The sequence below is a fragment of the Pongo pygmaeus genome, chromosome 8 (genome assembly GCF_028885625.2).
Source record: "Pongo pygmaeus isolate AG05252 chromosome 8, NHGRI_mPonPyg2-v2.0_pri, whole genome shotgun sequence".
In the NCBI taxonomy this organism is placed as follows: domain Eukaryota; kingdom Metazoa; phylum Chordata; class Mammalia; order Primates; family Hominidae; genus Pongo; species Pongo pygmaeus.
In genome coordinates this window covers 70,187,652-70,201,606 of record NC_072381.2, presented here as the reverse complement: position 1 = coordinate 70,201,606, position 13,955 = coordinate 70,187,652, and the positions used below count along the sequence as shown (strand labels likewise).

Genomic DNA, 13,955 nt, shown 5'->3' with positions numbered 1-13,955 from the left:
AAAAGAGGAACTCAATAGAGAAAATCAGGAGTGAATCCTAATGTAAACGGCGGACTGTGGGTGATGATGTGTCAATGTGGCCTATCGATTTTAAAGATGTACCAATGTGGTATCAGATGCCAATAGTGGGGGAGGCTGTGCATGTGCAGGGATGGGGGCATTTGGGAACACTGTACTTTCTGCTCAGTTTTGCTGTGAACCTGAAACTGCTCTAAAAAATAAAGTTTATTAAATTTTTTAAAAAGTGACCGCATAGTTCTAAATCTCACTTCTCTTCTCTGTCCTCTAGAAAAAAAAAATTGAATTTATCTTTTCAACACTCTTCTAATACTTCAAAACAAAATATTCATTCAAAACAAGTCTGTCCCCTGAGAGTGTTTAAGAAGTTAATTGTGCTTTCGTTCCCTTAGGATCGACTGACTGAAGAGTCTCCCGGGAGGGGCATGGGAGGCAGGCTGTACTCTTTGACCTTGGTAGTAGTCACATTGTTCATTTTATGACTATTTGTTAAGCAGTAAATGTATGTCTCATGTACATATATAAATATATACATATATATATTTCAGCAAAAAAGAATAAACAGTATTTTTAAAAGCTTCCTTCATAAAAATGTCTCTAAGTAAAGCAAACTAAATAGAGATCTCATTTAAATTTATTCATTATAATTGTCCTTTTAAAGGCTCTGAAGAACAGAGATGGGACAAAACCAAAACTGAATGAAATACTTGGGTGGCTCATTCACATCTTTCAAGAAAAGTGTCAATGTGGCTAGAGATTTAAAACATATTTTCAGGGGAAAGTATTTAAAATTAATACAGTTAGTTTACTACTACCAGTCTCTTCTTTCTCTAAATTAAAAGATTCTTATATATAAAATAGAAAAGGTACAAATTCATCTCCCTTTTACATGGCTTATATTTTCCAGGATTTTTAAGTGTCTAAAGAAATGGCACTTTTACACTTCCTCTGACTTTAGACCTATAGTACTTTCCATTCTTTCCCAAATATATCACTGTGCCTTTATTTGTACCATATCACCTTCTCTGACGAGTACAACCTAGGGCTCTAATGCCTCCTCTTCACTCTGCAGTCAGAAGCTATGCTTTTGAACAGTTAACATTGTACCCCCAGTTCAATCTGCTGAGAGCACAATCTTGGAATACTGATTCTATTGCTTAAGACCCCAAACAGACTGTCATTACCTCTCTCCCCAGAAGCTGGCAATTAATGACCATTTTACTTCTAGCTAGTGAGGGAGCATTTACTTCCAGGCAGTGTGTCTTTAGGTCAGTATGATTTCTCCAATTATAAATTTATCACTGCCTATGGCTATACAAACAAACAACATCTTTTTTTTTTTTTTTTTTTTTTTTGCTATCTCTTAGATTAGAAATGGATACTCTCTGAGGGGACACCATCCCATTAATTTGGCCTAGGTCTTCTTCACTCATGCATCCTCCTTTTGGAGCTATCTGGCACTTTTCCATAAAAAACCACCATAACCAAATATGTTTGTTCTTTTTCAGGTTTGAATAACCACAGGAGAATGATTCTAGTTGTCAATTCTTAATTCAAAGTCTTTCTTAGGGAAAGACTTTCTTATTTTTAACTAGGAATAACCAGACACTAGTATATTACAGCCGCAACAACTCTCAAAAAAGCTGTACAAAAGAAAAATGTGGCTTCCATCTGCAACAGTCATTAAAGATTTCTTTTTTTCTTATTAAGGCTCCCAGAACACATATTACACCAAGCCAAAAGAACCAATTTTCTTCATGGAGTAGAATAGCAATTGGCTGTTACTCATTAAATTCTTACAGCAATGAGCAATGACTTTCTTTCTTGTTTTGTTTCTCTTTGAATAGTAGATGAAGTTGATTTTTTTTCTAAGGCTGCCTCCCATCACCAGCATTCCTGATCCTTGGCCTATGTAGCTGTTAATATGCTGCACATGTATGCCTGGGCTCCTTAACAACCAATACAGTTAACCTTTCTGTTTACTCCAAGTCAGTTCCTATCTTGTTAGTGAAATTGATTTTTTTCTTTCTAAACATAATAATTTCATATCACACAAAAACTATATATATGAAGTCCACTGGTTTTCTAAATCCTGTTTTTATTTTAAGGGCTTCAGGAGCCATGGAGTCTCATGTTTTAATTGAGAAAGACATGTCCATTCATGGTAATGCCAAAAGGTGGGTGGACTATGGCTACTTCACAAACATATTTACTTGCCTCTGTGTTGGGGGTGGGAGGTAACTGTTGGAGCCCACAATTGACTTTTATTTTTAAAAAGAAGTTAATTCTCTTGATTGAACATAGGTGAAAGATTATTTTTCTGGAACTAGTGATTAAGGAGTAAAATATTAAATACTATACTAAATGATACGTCATCATAACTATCTGTGGTCAAAGGCACTTGTCCATAACTCACCCCACGGTTTTTGTATTCTAATTGTCTATTAACTATCTGTACCCCTCATGGACTGGAAGCTCCTAGAAGGCAGGGATTGTATCATAATGACTGTATCATCTTTAAGGCACGTAGTCTGGCAGATGGTATACAGTCAATAAGTATTTCTGTTAGTGTTGATATTATATTCGATACAAAAATCTAATTATTAACTAGCTACGGTTTTAGACTAATTGGCACACTCACTGCCCCACCATTTATGAAACAAGCTTTAATTGGCCATTATCCCAGATCAGGCAGATATGCCCAACTTCAAATATCTAATGGTCTCTACCTAAACACTGGGCATCTTTACGGGAGGCAGCAGAAAATAATGCTCAATTTGTGAGTTTTGAGTCTTTCTGTTCTGATTCAGATTCTGCTACTAACTAGCGGTACCTCTGACAAGTCACTTTACCTTAGTAGATTTCGTGTCAGAGATTAAAGTGGGGAATTGAACTAAATGGTCTCCAAGAATCTAGCTAGGTCCAGCTCTAAAAGTGATTGGGCTTGAATTAATAAGGGTATTACTGATACAGCAAGTCCTTGTCAACACTAGAGGGAGCTACATTCATATCATGACTGGGGTAGTTCAGAAGATTTCAGGAAAAAGCAGTTAAACTGAAAACTTACTTTCCAGAATGAGAGAAATTCTATAGCAAGGTAAGAGCTCCACACTGCTCATACGGCCACCCAACAGGCTCTCTGCCATCACCCCACTCTTACAGATGTCAAAGCACCTCACACCTGACTTGTACCAACACACAAGGCTTCAGTTTTAATTCCATGAAAACCCAGTTGGCTTTGAGCCATTCCTAAAGATTTCTTTCCCCATTCAGTCTATTTTCTTTCTTAACCAAATTAACAACAACAAAAAGCAAAGTAATTCATTTTGATACTGGAAAATCCCCAAAGAAGGGAGATAAAGGAGGAGAAAGATTCATATCACACCGAAGCTGTAGCCTGGAAAAAACAGTAAAGTTAACTACAACTGAATTCATTAGCAGCCTGCCACTCAAACCCAAAGCTACCTCAAAAACGAGAAAACTACTCAAAAAGAGAAAACATATCAAGGAAAGGAAGGACTCGGCATAGCTCTGCAATGTGGGTGCAGGAATGCCTGTCTGAGTCGATGGCTGACGCTGCCCTATTGGGCTCCATGGTAAGCAGTCACAGCTGCTGAAGAGTGATGTCATTAATTAAGGCAATGGGGTCACATTAGGCATTTGGCAAAAAAACTGTAAAGCGACAAGATAAGGGAATGGAGGGTGGGATAGGGAAGAAAAAGTAAAAGCATTTCTAAAGCTAAAGCCTATTCTGACGTTATCATATACTCCCTTCCTCCACCTCAGCAAAACACCCATAGCCTTGAAAATGACCTAAACCCTTACAGAGCAAGTGAAAAGGAGAATTGAAAACCTCTCCATTAGTATCAACTTATGTTTCTCTTTGTCCAGAGGAACAATGGCATGCTAACCTGATGGAGAAGGCATAAATCATGAATATTACAGAAGGGTAGTCTGTTAGAGAAAGACAAATGTAATCCTGAAGAACCCCTTTACTTACATTTCATAGATTAATTCAACACTCAGAAAGGCAAAGCTTTAACGGTCAAAAATGGACCATCTACTTTTTAGGACATAGGCTGTTCCTGAGTAAAAATGGATTATAAAGCCACCACAGAGATTGACTTTGTGGGTAAAGAGAAAAATCTACTAAAACAAGACAAATAATTATTTTCCACTAAAAAAATGCAAGCTCAAACCTCTAGAGGTAAGTACAGAGTAAAACTTAGGTTGAAATCAACTTATTTCTATGAATCCAAGTAGTTGGAATACCTAAGGGTTTCTTTTTTTTTTTTTTTTTTCCTAAGTGTTTCTTATATCACCAATTTCAGGCAGGGTGCAGAGGCTCACACCTGTAATTCCAGCACTTTGGGAGACAGAGGTGGCAGGACTACTTGAGCCCAGGAGGTCAAGGCTCCAGTGAGCAGCGTTTGCACCACTGCATTCCAGCGTGAGCAAGAGAGCGAGACACTGTCTCAGATAAACAAATAAACAAACAAACCACCAATTTCAAATACTCTAGAAGTGCCAAAGCCTTAAGAGGACCACCTACTTTTCCTCTCTTTCCCTTTAGATAATTAAAAAAAACAAGTAGGAAGAAGTATGAAAAAATATACTCTATTGTTAAAAGGAGAACTACTTGTTTTCCTCCCTTATTTAGGACATGTGCCAAAGGATTTCCAATTCACTCTGCTTCATACTGACCTTTAAAATGTTTCGGCCATCAAATGATTCTCTTTCCTTGAAGATATATTTGCCATCCGCTGTGTAGAGATTGTACCTGCCTTCAGCTGTAAATATTCCAAAGATAATGTTAGAAGCTTAGATTGATTGTTTGTTTTCTCTTGGATTTCTATAGGTACATAGGTACGACTAGCAAAATTTTCACGAACTACCTGGAAAGTGGCATAATGCAGAGGAAAAATGTCAGGTTATGAATCAAGAGACCTGGTTTCTAGTCTCAGTTCTGTCAACAATTCATTCAGTATACACTTATTCATTCATCTATTCATTCGACATTCTCCAGGCACTCACTATACATTCCTAACTATGCAACTAGCTACATTATTAGGCAAATTATGTCTCCATTGTGGACCTTAGTTCCTCATTGACAAAGTGAGAGGCAGGACTAAGTGATCTTCAAAGGTTCCTTACGTTCTATAGACCCAAGAAAAGTGGCATATAATTTTAAATATGTAAAAATACATAAGAGTTCACACATTAGCTAGTCAAAACTGCTGCACTCATGCTCTGGGTTGATTTAAGGACCTCCCCCCAAGTAAAAAGAGCCCTTTAGTTGCAATCAAAGGTATCCTTGCAGACATTCTACACAGGAATGCAGCAAATCTATGACCTTAGCCTAAACCAAGCTGTGCTCTAGCTTCTGGAGTTAATTTGGGTTGCGTATCTCAAAAGACATCCTTAAAGGCTGGCAAGAAAAAGAATATCAAAGGAGAGGGAAACAGGAAAGAAAAAAAAAGTAACATCATTTCATGTCCTTCTCAAGTAAAAATTCAACACAGGAGAGTCCAGAGTACAAAAAATTCAAAGCATCCTCAAGAATTAACTCAGAATATTTTCTGAAATATTAATCATTTCCTACCCACTGACAGACCTTCAAAAATACTTATTTCCACATTTAAGTATGTTATTTTACTTATATAAGTAAGGAGAGTACTAGGCCAGAATTGATGAAATACATCTAGAGTTTTAAAAACTCCATGAACATAATACATAATACATTTCAGCTAGCCCACTGGAGTTGCACATGGGTAACTATGGGACTATTTCTCTAATGAGAAGGATGCTCTTAAACAAAGATCCCAACCCCATGCATATTTCACAACTTAAAATTAAGAGAAAGAGAATGTGTGAAGTTGCAAAAGAACAACAAATAAATTAATACCAAATAAATATCAAAAAGTGGAAACAACACAAATGCCCACCAACTGATGAAAGGATACATAAAATGTGGCATATCCATACAATGGAATATTATTCAGCCATAAAAAATGAAGCACCAGGCCTGGTGGCTCACGTCTGTAATCCCAACACTTTGGGAGGCTGAGGCAGAAGGATCACTTGATCCCAGGAGTTTGAAACCAACCTGGGCAATATAGTGAGATCTTGTCACTATAAAAAAAAGTTTAAGCTGGGCGTGGTGGCTCATGCCTGTAATCCCAGCACTTTGGGAGGCCAGGACAGGTGGATCACCTTAGGTCAGGAGTTGGAGACTAGCCTGACCAACACGGTGAAACCCCGTCTCTACCAAAAATGTAAAAATTAGCCGGGCATGGTGGCGCACACCTGTAATCGCAGCTACTCAGGAGGCCGAGGCAAGAGAATCACCTGAACCTGGGAGGCAGGGGTTGCAGTGAGCCAAGATTGCACCATTGTACTCCAGCCTAGGCAACAAAAGCAAAACTCCATCTTAGGAAAAAAAAAAAAAAAGTTTAAAAATTAGCTGGGTGTAGTGGCATGTGCCTGTAGTCCCAACTACTCAGGAGGCTGAGGTGCGAGAATCATTTGAGTGCGGGAGGTGGAGGTTGCAGAGAGCCAAGATCACTCTACTACACCCCAGCTTGGGCAACAGAGACCTTGTCTCAAAAAAAAAAAAAAACCACACAGAAAACAAAACAAAAAAGGAATGAAGTACTGATGTGTTATAACATGGATAAGCCTTGAAAATATTATGCCAAGTGAAAGCAGCCAGCCACAAAAGATCATATACAGCATGATTCTGTTTATATGAAATGTCCACAACAGGCAGCTCTATAGAGACATAAAGTAGGCAAGTGGTGCCTAGGGCTTGGTGGAGGTCAGGGGAGGGCAGAGTGAGAGGGGTAGGAAGAAATGGAAAGTGACTGCCAATGGGTATGGGGTTTCATTTTAGGGTGATGAAAATGTTCTAGAACTGATTGTGGTGATGGCTATACAACTTTAACCAGACTAAAAACCACTAAATTATATATATATATATCTCAAGAGAGTAAATTGTAGAGTATGTGAATTATATCTCAATAAAGCGATTATATTTTGAACATCTGAAACTAGAGGGATAACTAGACTGTGAACACACAACACTCTCTTATATAAAGCTCTAGTGCTAACTGAATATAAACCTGGATCCACACAACTTAGAATATACAGATTCCTACATATCTGAACTCTTCCTATGTTAAGAGATTAGTGAATGATGGACCACGATATAGTTTTAAGAGCTCTGAACAAATATTTAAGGACTAAGACAAATGGAAAATGTACTGATAGCTAATAAATGTCTAATAAAATACTGTCTATACCTGCAACGCCCAAAACAGTGGCCACTATCCAGATGTGGCCCCATAAATTTTAATTAAAAATAAAAGTTCACTTTCACAGTCTCACTGGCCACCTCTCAAGTGCTCAATAACCCCATGTGTCTAGTGGCTACCACATTGGACACCACAGTTACAGAATACTTCAATCATCACAGACAGTTTTCTTAATACAGTATGTCTTCTGAAACAATAAATTTAGAGTATACTCCAGAGTTCTGAAACTCTGCCTTTACATAATAATGTTAAAATACACATCATCTCAGGGGATTCTCAATTTGTTTTCCAAAATTAAAATACACTGTTCAGAATAAAACAAATAGCACAAATCTAGTTACATGTTTCCACTGGACAAGCTACATTATAATACATAGATATCGAAAATATTCCTACTTCCTGTAGTACTATTCCCCGAAGGAAAGAAATATGCTCAACTGGGCCGGGCGCAGTGGCTCATGCCTGTAATCCCAGCCCTCTGGGAGGCTGAGGCAGGTGGATCACAAGGTCAGGAGTTCAAGATCAGCCTGGACAAGATGGTGAAACCCTGTCTCTACTAACAATACAAAAATTAGCCGAGCACAGTGGCAGGTCCCTGTAATCCCAGCTACTCAGGAGGCTGAGGCAGGAGAATCGCTTGAACCCGGGGGACGGAGGTTGCAGTGAGTTGAGATTGCGCCACTGCGCACTCCAGCCTGGGTGACAGAGCGAGACTCCATTTCGAAACTATATATATATATATATATATATATACACACACACACATACACACTCAACTGGAACAAGTTCAAAGTTTTGGATTCTATTACCTACCCAAACAAGAGTATATAGGCTTTAACTGAGTTATTTGAAGCTCTTTTAATCTCAGTGTTCTCAAAAGTAAAATAGAGATTTATTTATAAGTCTTAAATAAAATTCAATATGGCATCACAAAATAGTAGTATTTTAGAACTAATAACTAGATAGCTACAAATTTCTTGGTCCTACCATGACTGTAACCAAACGGGGTTAATTATCAAATGATTGCCAGTTGGGATCTTTGGTACATATCTGAGAGAAATTAAAAGACGTGCCTTAACTAAAAGGGACACACAAATTGTCCTAACTAAAAACCTACAAATAGTCAATGGTTCAAGTCCTGATAGTTCTCTTCTATCTAGAGGAGAAGTTATCTTCTCCTCTAGATAGATTTTTTTTTTTTTTGAGAAGGAGTCTTGCTCTGTTGCCAGGCTGGAGTGCGATCTCGGCACACTGTAACCTCCGCCTCCCAGGTTCAAGCGATTGTCTTGCCTCAACCTCCCAAGTAGCTGGGATTACAGGCATGTGCCACCACACCCGGCTAATTTTTCTATTTTTAGTAGAGACGGGGTTTCACCATGTTGGCCAGGCTGGTCTTGAACTCCTAAACGCAAGTGATCCACCCGCCTCAGCCTTCCAAAGTGCTAGGATTACAGGCATAAGCCACCGCGCCTGGCCCCCATCTAGATTTTCTAAAACCAAGGTCAGGGCTCAAGAAAGGAAATGAAACCGGAATACATGATCTTGGTGCTGCTAGTGTATTTTGAACCGTGAGTCTTGGAAGGAAGAGTTGCATATGGCTTGAATGTGTGACTCCTGATCTGATGCTGAAGGTACTAGAGAAGCTTTCACTTTGGAGATAGGGACAGGAAGAAAAGAAAACTTCTTTTTGAAATAAACAACTATCCCAAATCAAGGATTAAAACAAGGCATTTTTATAAAAAGGCTCAGAGTCCATGAAAAAAAAAATTATTATTTTAACACAAGGTTTCTCAACCTCTGTGCTACGACATTTTGGGAAGAATAATTCTTTGTCATGGGGGACCGTCCCATGCATTGTAGAGTGTTAGCACCCACTAGATGCCAGCAGCAACCCATCTCCAGCTCTCTGACTATGATAACCAAAAATGTCTCCAGATAATGCCAAATGTCATCTGGGGGCAAAATCACCCCTGGTTGAGAAACACTGATTTAACATTTACTTTTACTAGCTCACCTTCCTTTCTTTCTTCTCTTTAAAAAAAAAAAGCCACCAAGTATTGCATGTGACGTACTTATGCCAAAAATTTATTCACTGTTTATATAAAATTTACCAAAGCATCCTGTATTTTTATTTGCTAAATATGGCAATCCTATGTGTGACAGAAATAAAAGATCTGGAAGCCACAGTCCCATGCTGTATATGTTCTTGCCCACCTCTACTATGCTCATCAGAATAAGCTAAGAGGTCTAAAAAAGAAGATGTATCAGAGATTCTTTGATAGCCCATTCTATATAAACCTCAGAGATGCCACAAGGCTGCTTATCACAAACTGTGCTATAGTTCTCTGGGGGACTTACCATTGGGGTCTTTCCTGAATAGTGTATTCATAACTGTAGCATGCAGTTTCACAGTATTCCACTCTTTCACTATTAGTCCAGATGCCTGAAAACGTTCCAGCACTCGATCAACTAATTCTTGCAGCCTGGAGAAATTGGAGAAAAGTAGTGCAGAAATCTTAGTAAACTTCTGAACATGCAATTACTAATTCAACAATGTTTATGGAGCCTGTGCTCTGTGCTAATCACTATACAAAGCCCTGCATCAGAAGAGGAAGAATAAGAGACTCATCTCCCACCATCATGGAGCTAAAGCTCAGTCTTGTTTGTCTGCTTAACAGATAGTAGAAATAAATGATGGCAATATATTATGGTGAGCGTGAAGGGAGTGATCAACTCTACATGGAGAGGGCCAGGTTTCCACAGGAAGTTTAGACATAGTCTGGAATGATTATTAAAGATTTGCAAATAACACCAGGGAAGGAGGGGCACTTCAAGTAGAAGAAGAAATAGCAAATGCAAAGATGCCAAGGCATGCAAGACCACAGCATATTCAAAAAACTGTCAATTATTTACAATACAGCTATGACAGAGAGTGAGAGAAAAGGGACAATGGAGATGAGCTAAGTCTATAAGTAGTGGTCAGATTAGGGAAGCCACAGAACGACTTTCAAAAGGGAATAATGTGGTCTGGTGTCCATTTTTGAAAGCTGACTCAACAGCAGAGTGGGAAGGGCTTTAGAAGAGGAACAGCTACAGAGGTCAGTCAGCCAGGTGGCTACTTCAACAGTCAACATCACCATGATGTGTCAGGCACTGCTCTAAGCACTTTTTATCTGTTAAATCATTTAATCCTCATAACCAATTATCCCTATTTACCAATACAGAAGCCAAGGCACAGAGAAGTTACAAAACTTGACCAAAGTCACAAAACTAAGTGACAAATCCAAAATTAGAAGGGGCCGGGTGCAGTGGCTCATGCCTGTGATCCCAGCACTTTGGGAGGCTGAGGCAGGCCGATCACTTGAGGTCAGGAGTTCGAGACCAGCCTGGCCAACATGGTGAAACCCCGTCTCTACTAAAAATACAAAAATTAGCTGGGCATGGTGGCACATGCTTGTAATCCCAGTTACCTGGGAGGCTGAAGCAGGAGGACTGCTTGAACCCAGGAGGCAGAGGTTGCAGTGAGCCAAGACTGTGCCACCGCACTTCAGCCTGGGTGACAGAGTGAGACTCCATCTCAAAACAAAACAAAAAAGAAAAACAAAATTAGAATGTATGCAGTCTGGCTTCAGAGTCCCTGTTCCTAAGGACTGCACTATAAAGGGGGAAATGGAAACAGGCATGGTGGCTCACACCTGTAATCCCAGAACTTTAGGAGGCTGAGGCGCAAGGATTGCTTGGGCCAGGAGTCTCAGACCAGCCTAGAGAATATAGTGAGACTGTGTCTCTACAAAACATTTTTAAAAATTAGCCACCCATCATGGCATGTGCCTACAGTCCTAGCTACCAGGAGGCTGAGGCAAGAGGACTGCTTGAGCCCAGGAGTTTAAGCCTGCATTAAGCCATGATTGCACCACTGCACTCCAGCCTGGGCAACAGAGCAAGATCCCATCTCAAAAACAAAGGGGGTAAGGAGGGGATGATGAAGATCTAAACCAAGCTTGTCCAACCCGTGGCCTAGGACGGCTTTGAATGCAGCCCAAAAGAAATTCGTAAACTTTCTTAAAACATTGTAAGTTTTTTTGTGTAATTTTTTTTTTTTTAGCTCATCAGCCATCATTAGTGTTAGTGTATTTTATGTGTGGCCCAAGACAATTCCTTCTTCTTCCAATGTGGCCCAGGGAAACCTAAAGATTGGACACCCTGACTTAACTATGGTGTGGCAATGAGAACTGAGACAAGGGAATGGGTTCACAAGAGCTATGTGAGAGAGAAGCTGGTGCCCATTCGGATCTGACTGTGTTAAGGGAGAGGAAGTGGTTGAGAATGACTCCTAAAATGACCAGGTGACTCATTAACCAAGGTGGGAGGCTGTGGGGAAGCAACTGCTTATTGTTCTGCTGTGTCATCTTGGGGAGGAGGTTAATACTGTGCAGGATTTTGCACATGTGGCAAGGGATGCAAGTAGGACATGTCCAGCAAGAGAGATGGAAATACAGGCCTGGCGCCCAGGAGAAAATCTAGGCAAATGACAGATTTGGGAGTTGTCAGTGTAGCAACAGTAGTTAAAAGCATGGGATAGACGCTCTTAACATGGCGAAACCTCATCTCTACTAAAAATATAAAAATTAGCTGGGTGGTACTGGCGCATGCATGGTGGCTCACACCTGTCATCCCAGCACTTTGGGAGGCCAAAGAGGGAAGACTGCTTGAGGCCAGAAGTTCAAGACCCACTTGAGCAATATAGTGATACCTCGTCTCTACAAAAAAAATTTTTTTAATTAGCTGGGCATGGTGGCATGCACTTGTAGTCCCAGCAACTCGGGAGGCTGAGGCAGGAGGATAGCTTGACCCCAGGGGTTCAAGGCTGCAGTGAGCTGTGATTGTGCCACTGCACTCTAGCCTGGGCAGCAGAGTGAGATCACGTCTCTTAAAAAAAGAAAAACAACAACAACAAAAAACAACCCTCGGTTTCCTATGGTCTTCCAAGTAAAAGTCCAATCCTCCCTGACCCATGTGGCCTTCACAGCTTGGCTTCAGCCTGCCCTTCCCTTTCTACAGATTTTCTCCAGTTCTTGAATGTATTGTGTTCTTTGATATTGAATCTCTCAATTACTTAGGACAAACATTGTTTTAGAATCACCTTCACTTCTTTGACTCCCTTATACCAGGGAATCTCACTTCTCACCACTTCCAGTGCCACTGTCCCAGCCACCTGGGAACCAGCAAAGACAACTGATACGGATGAGGAAATAAGAACAGGAAGACTTCAGAGAGGCTGAAATGAGAATTACAAGGGGGAAAAAAGGAATAACCGTACAGTACAACACTAGAGAAAAGAAAAAAAGCAAAAATATGCCTCCTTGTTTCTCACAATTAGAGTCCTCTATCAGAGCAGTTTTGCTAGCACACTGAGGATAGAAATCTTGTGACGGAGGAGCCAGAGAGGAGGGAAGGCAGGAAGTGCACATAACTCTGTCAAGAAACTTGAAGGAGAGAAACGAATACCTGGGGAATCTGAAGATACAGCGTTGAGTAAGGGCTGTGTGTGTTTTCAATGAGGAGAAAAAGTTGCAAATGCTTACTGACAAGAAATTATCCAACAGAGAAAGAAAAGGAAACCAGGCAATAGGGGAAATGGACAGAACAAGACCTCAAAGGATGGTGTGTTCACAGGTGATAGGAACACAGCAGTGAACAAAACAAGCCCCACCCTTGTGCAGCTCACATTCCGGTAGGAGGAACAAGCAAACACACACGCACACCTCGGTGTGCCACATGCCTTGAAGGAGATGAAACGGCAGAGACGGAGTAGAGTGTGAATGGGGGTGGGTGCACTATGTTAAGTAGAGTAATCAGGAAGGGTCTCCCTAATAAAGTGACATTTGACAGAGACCTGAGGGAAAAGCATTTTGGAGAGAGGAAACAGCAAATACACATATCTGAGACGGGCATATGCACAGAAGGACTGAGGAATAGAAAGGATGCCAGTGTCTGCAGTGGAACTAGGAAGAGAGAAGTGACGAAGTCAGAGAGGTGTGACCAGGTTAGCCGAAGCTCTCAGGCCCATGGAACGACTTCAGTAGTTACAGAGTGGGGTGAGAGCTTTTGGAGGGTGTTCAGCAGAAGACTGACATGATCTGGCTGCTGTGTGGAGGACAGGCAGCAGTGGAGGCAGGACAGAAGCAGGAAGGCAGTTAGGAGGCTGTGGCAATCACCCAGGTGGCTGGGACAGTGGCACTGGAAGTGGTGAGAAGTGAGATTCTCTGGTATAAGGGAGTCAAAGAAGTGAAGGCGATTCTAAAACAATGTTTCTCCGGAGTATTTGAGAGACTGAATGTCAAAGAACACAATACATTCAAGGACTGGAGAAAATCTGTAGAAAGGGAAGGGTAGCAGTGAAACAGAAGGGCAGGCTGAAGCCAAGCTGTGAAGGCCACATGGGTCAGGCAGCATTGGACTCTTACTTCGTAAGCCATAGGAAACCGAGGGTTGTTTTTTGTTGTTGTTGTGGTTTTTCTTTTTTTAAGAGACATGATCTCACTCTGCTGCCCAGGCTAGAGTGCAGTAGCACAATACAGCTAACTGCAGCCTTGAACTCCTGGGGTCAAGCTATCCTCCTGC

At 40.6% G+C, this 13,955-nt stretch overlaps 1 protein-coding gene across 4 annotated transcripts in view; it reads right to left on the bottom strand.

Annotated features, from left to right (window-relative positions):
* Positions 1-13,955, bottom strand: part of ASCC1 (activating signal cointegrator 1 complex subunit 1) — a 130,720-nt gene that overhangs the window by 34,744 nt on the left and 82,021 nt on the right. For all 4 annotated transcript variants that reach the window (XM_054503425.2, XM_063670506.1, XM_063670505.1 and 1 more), the window contains exons 8-9: positions 9,690-9,814; positions 4,723-4,808 (exon numbers count right to left, since the gene is read on the bottom strand). In XM_054503425.2, coding sequence (XP_054359400.1) covers positions 4,723-4,808; positions 9,690-9,814 — 211 coding nt within the window. The remainder of the gene's footprint in view (positions 1-4,722; positions 4,809-9,689; positions 9,815-13,955) is intronic.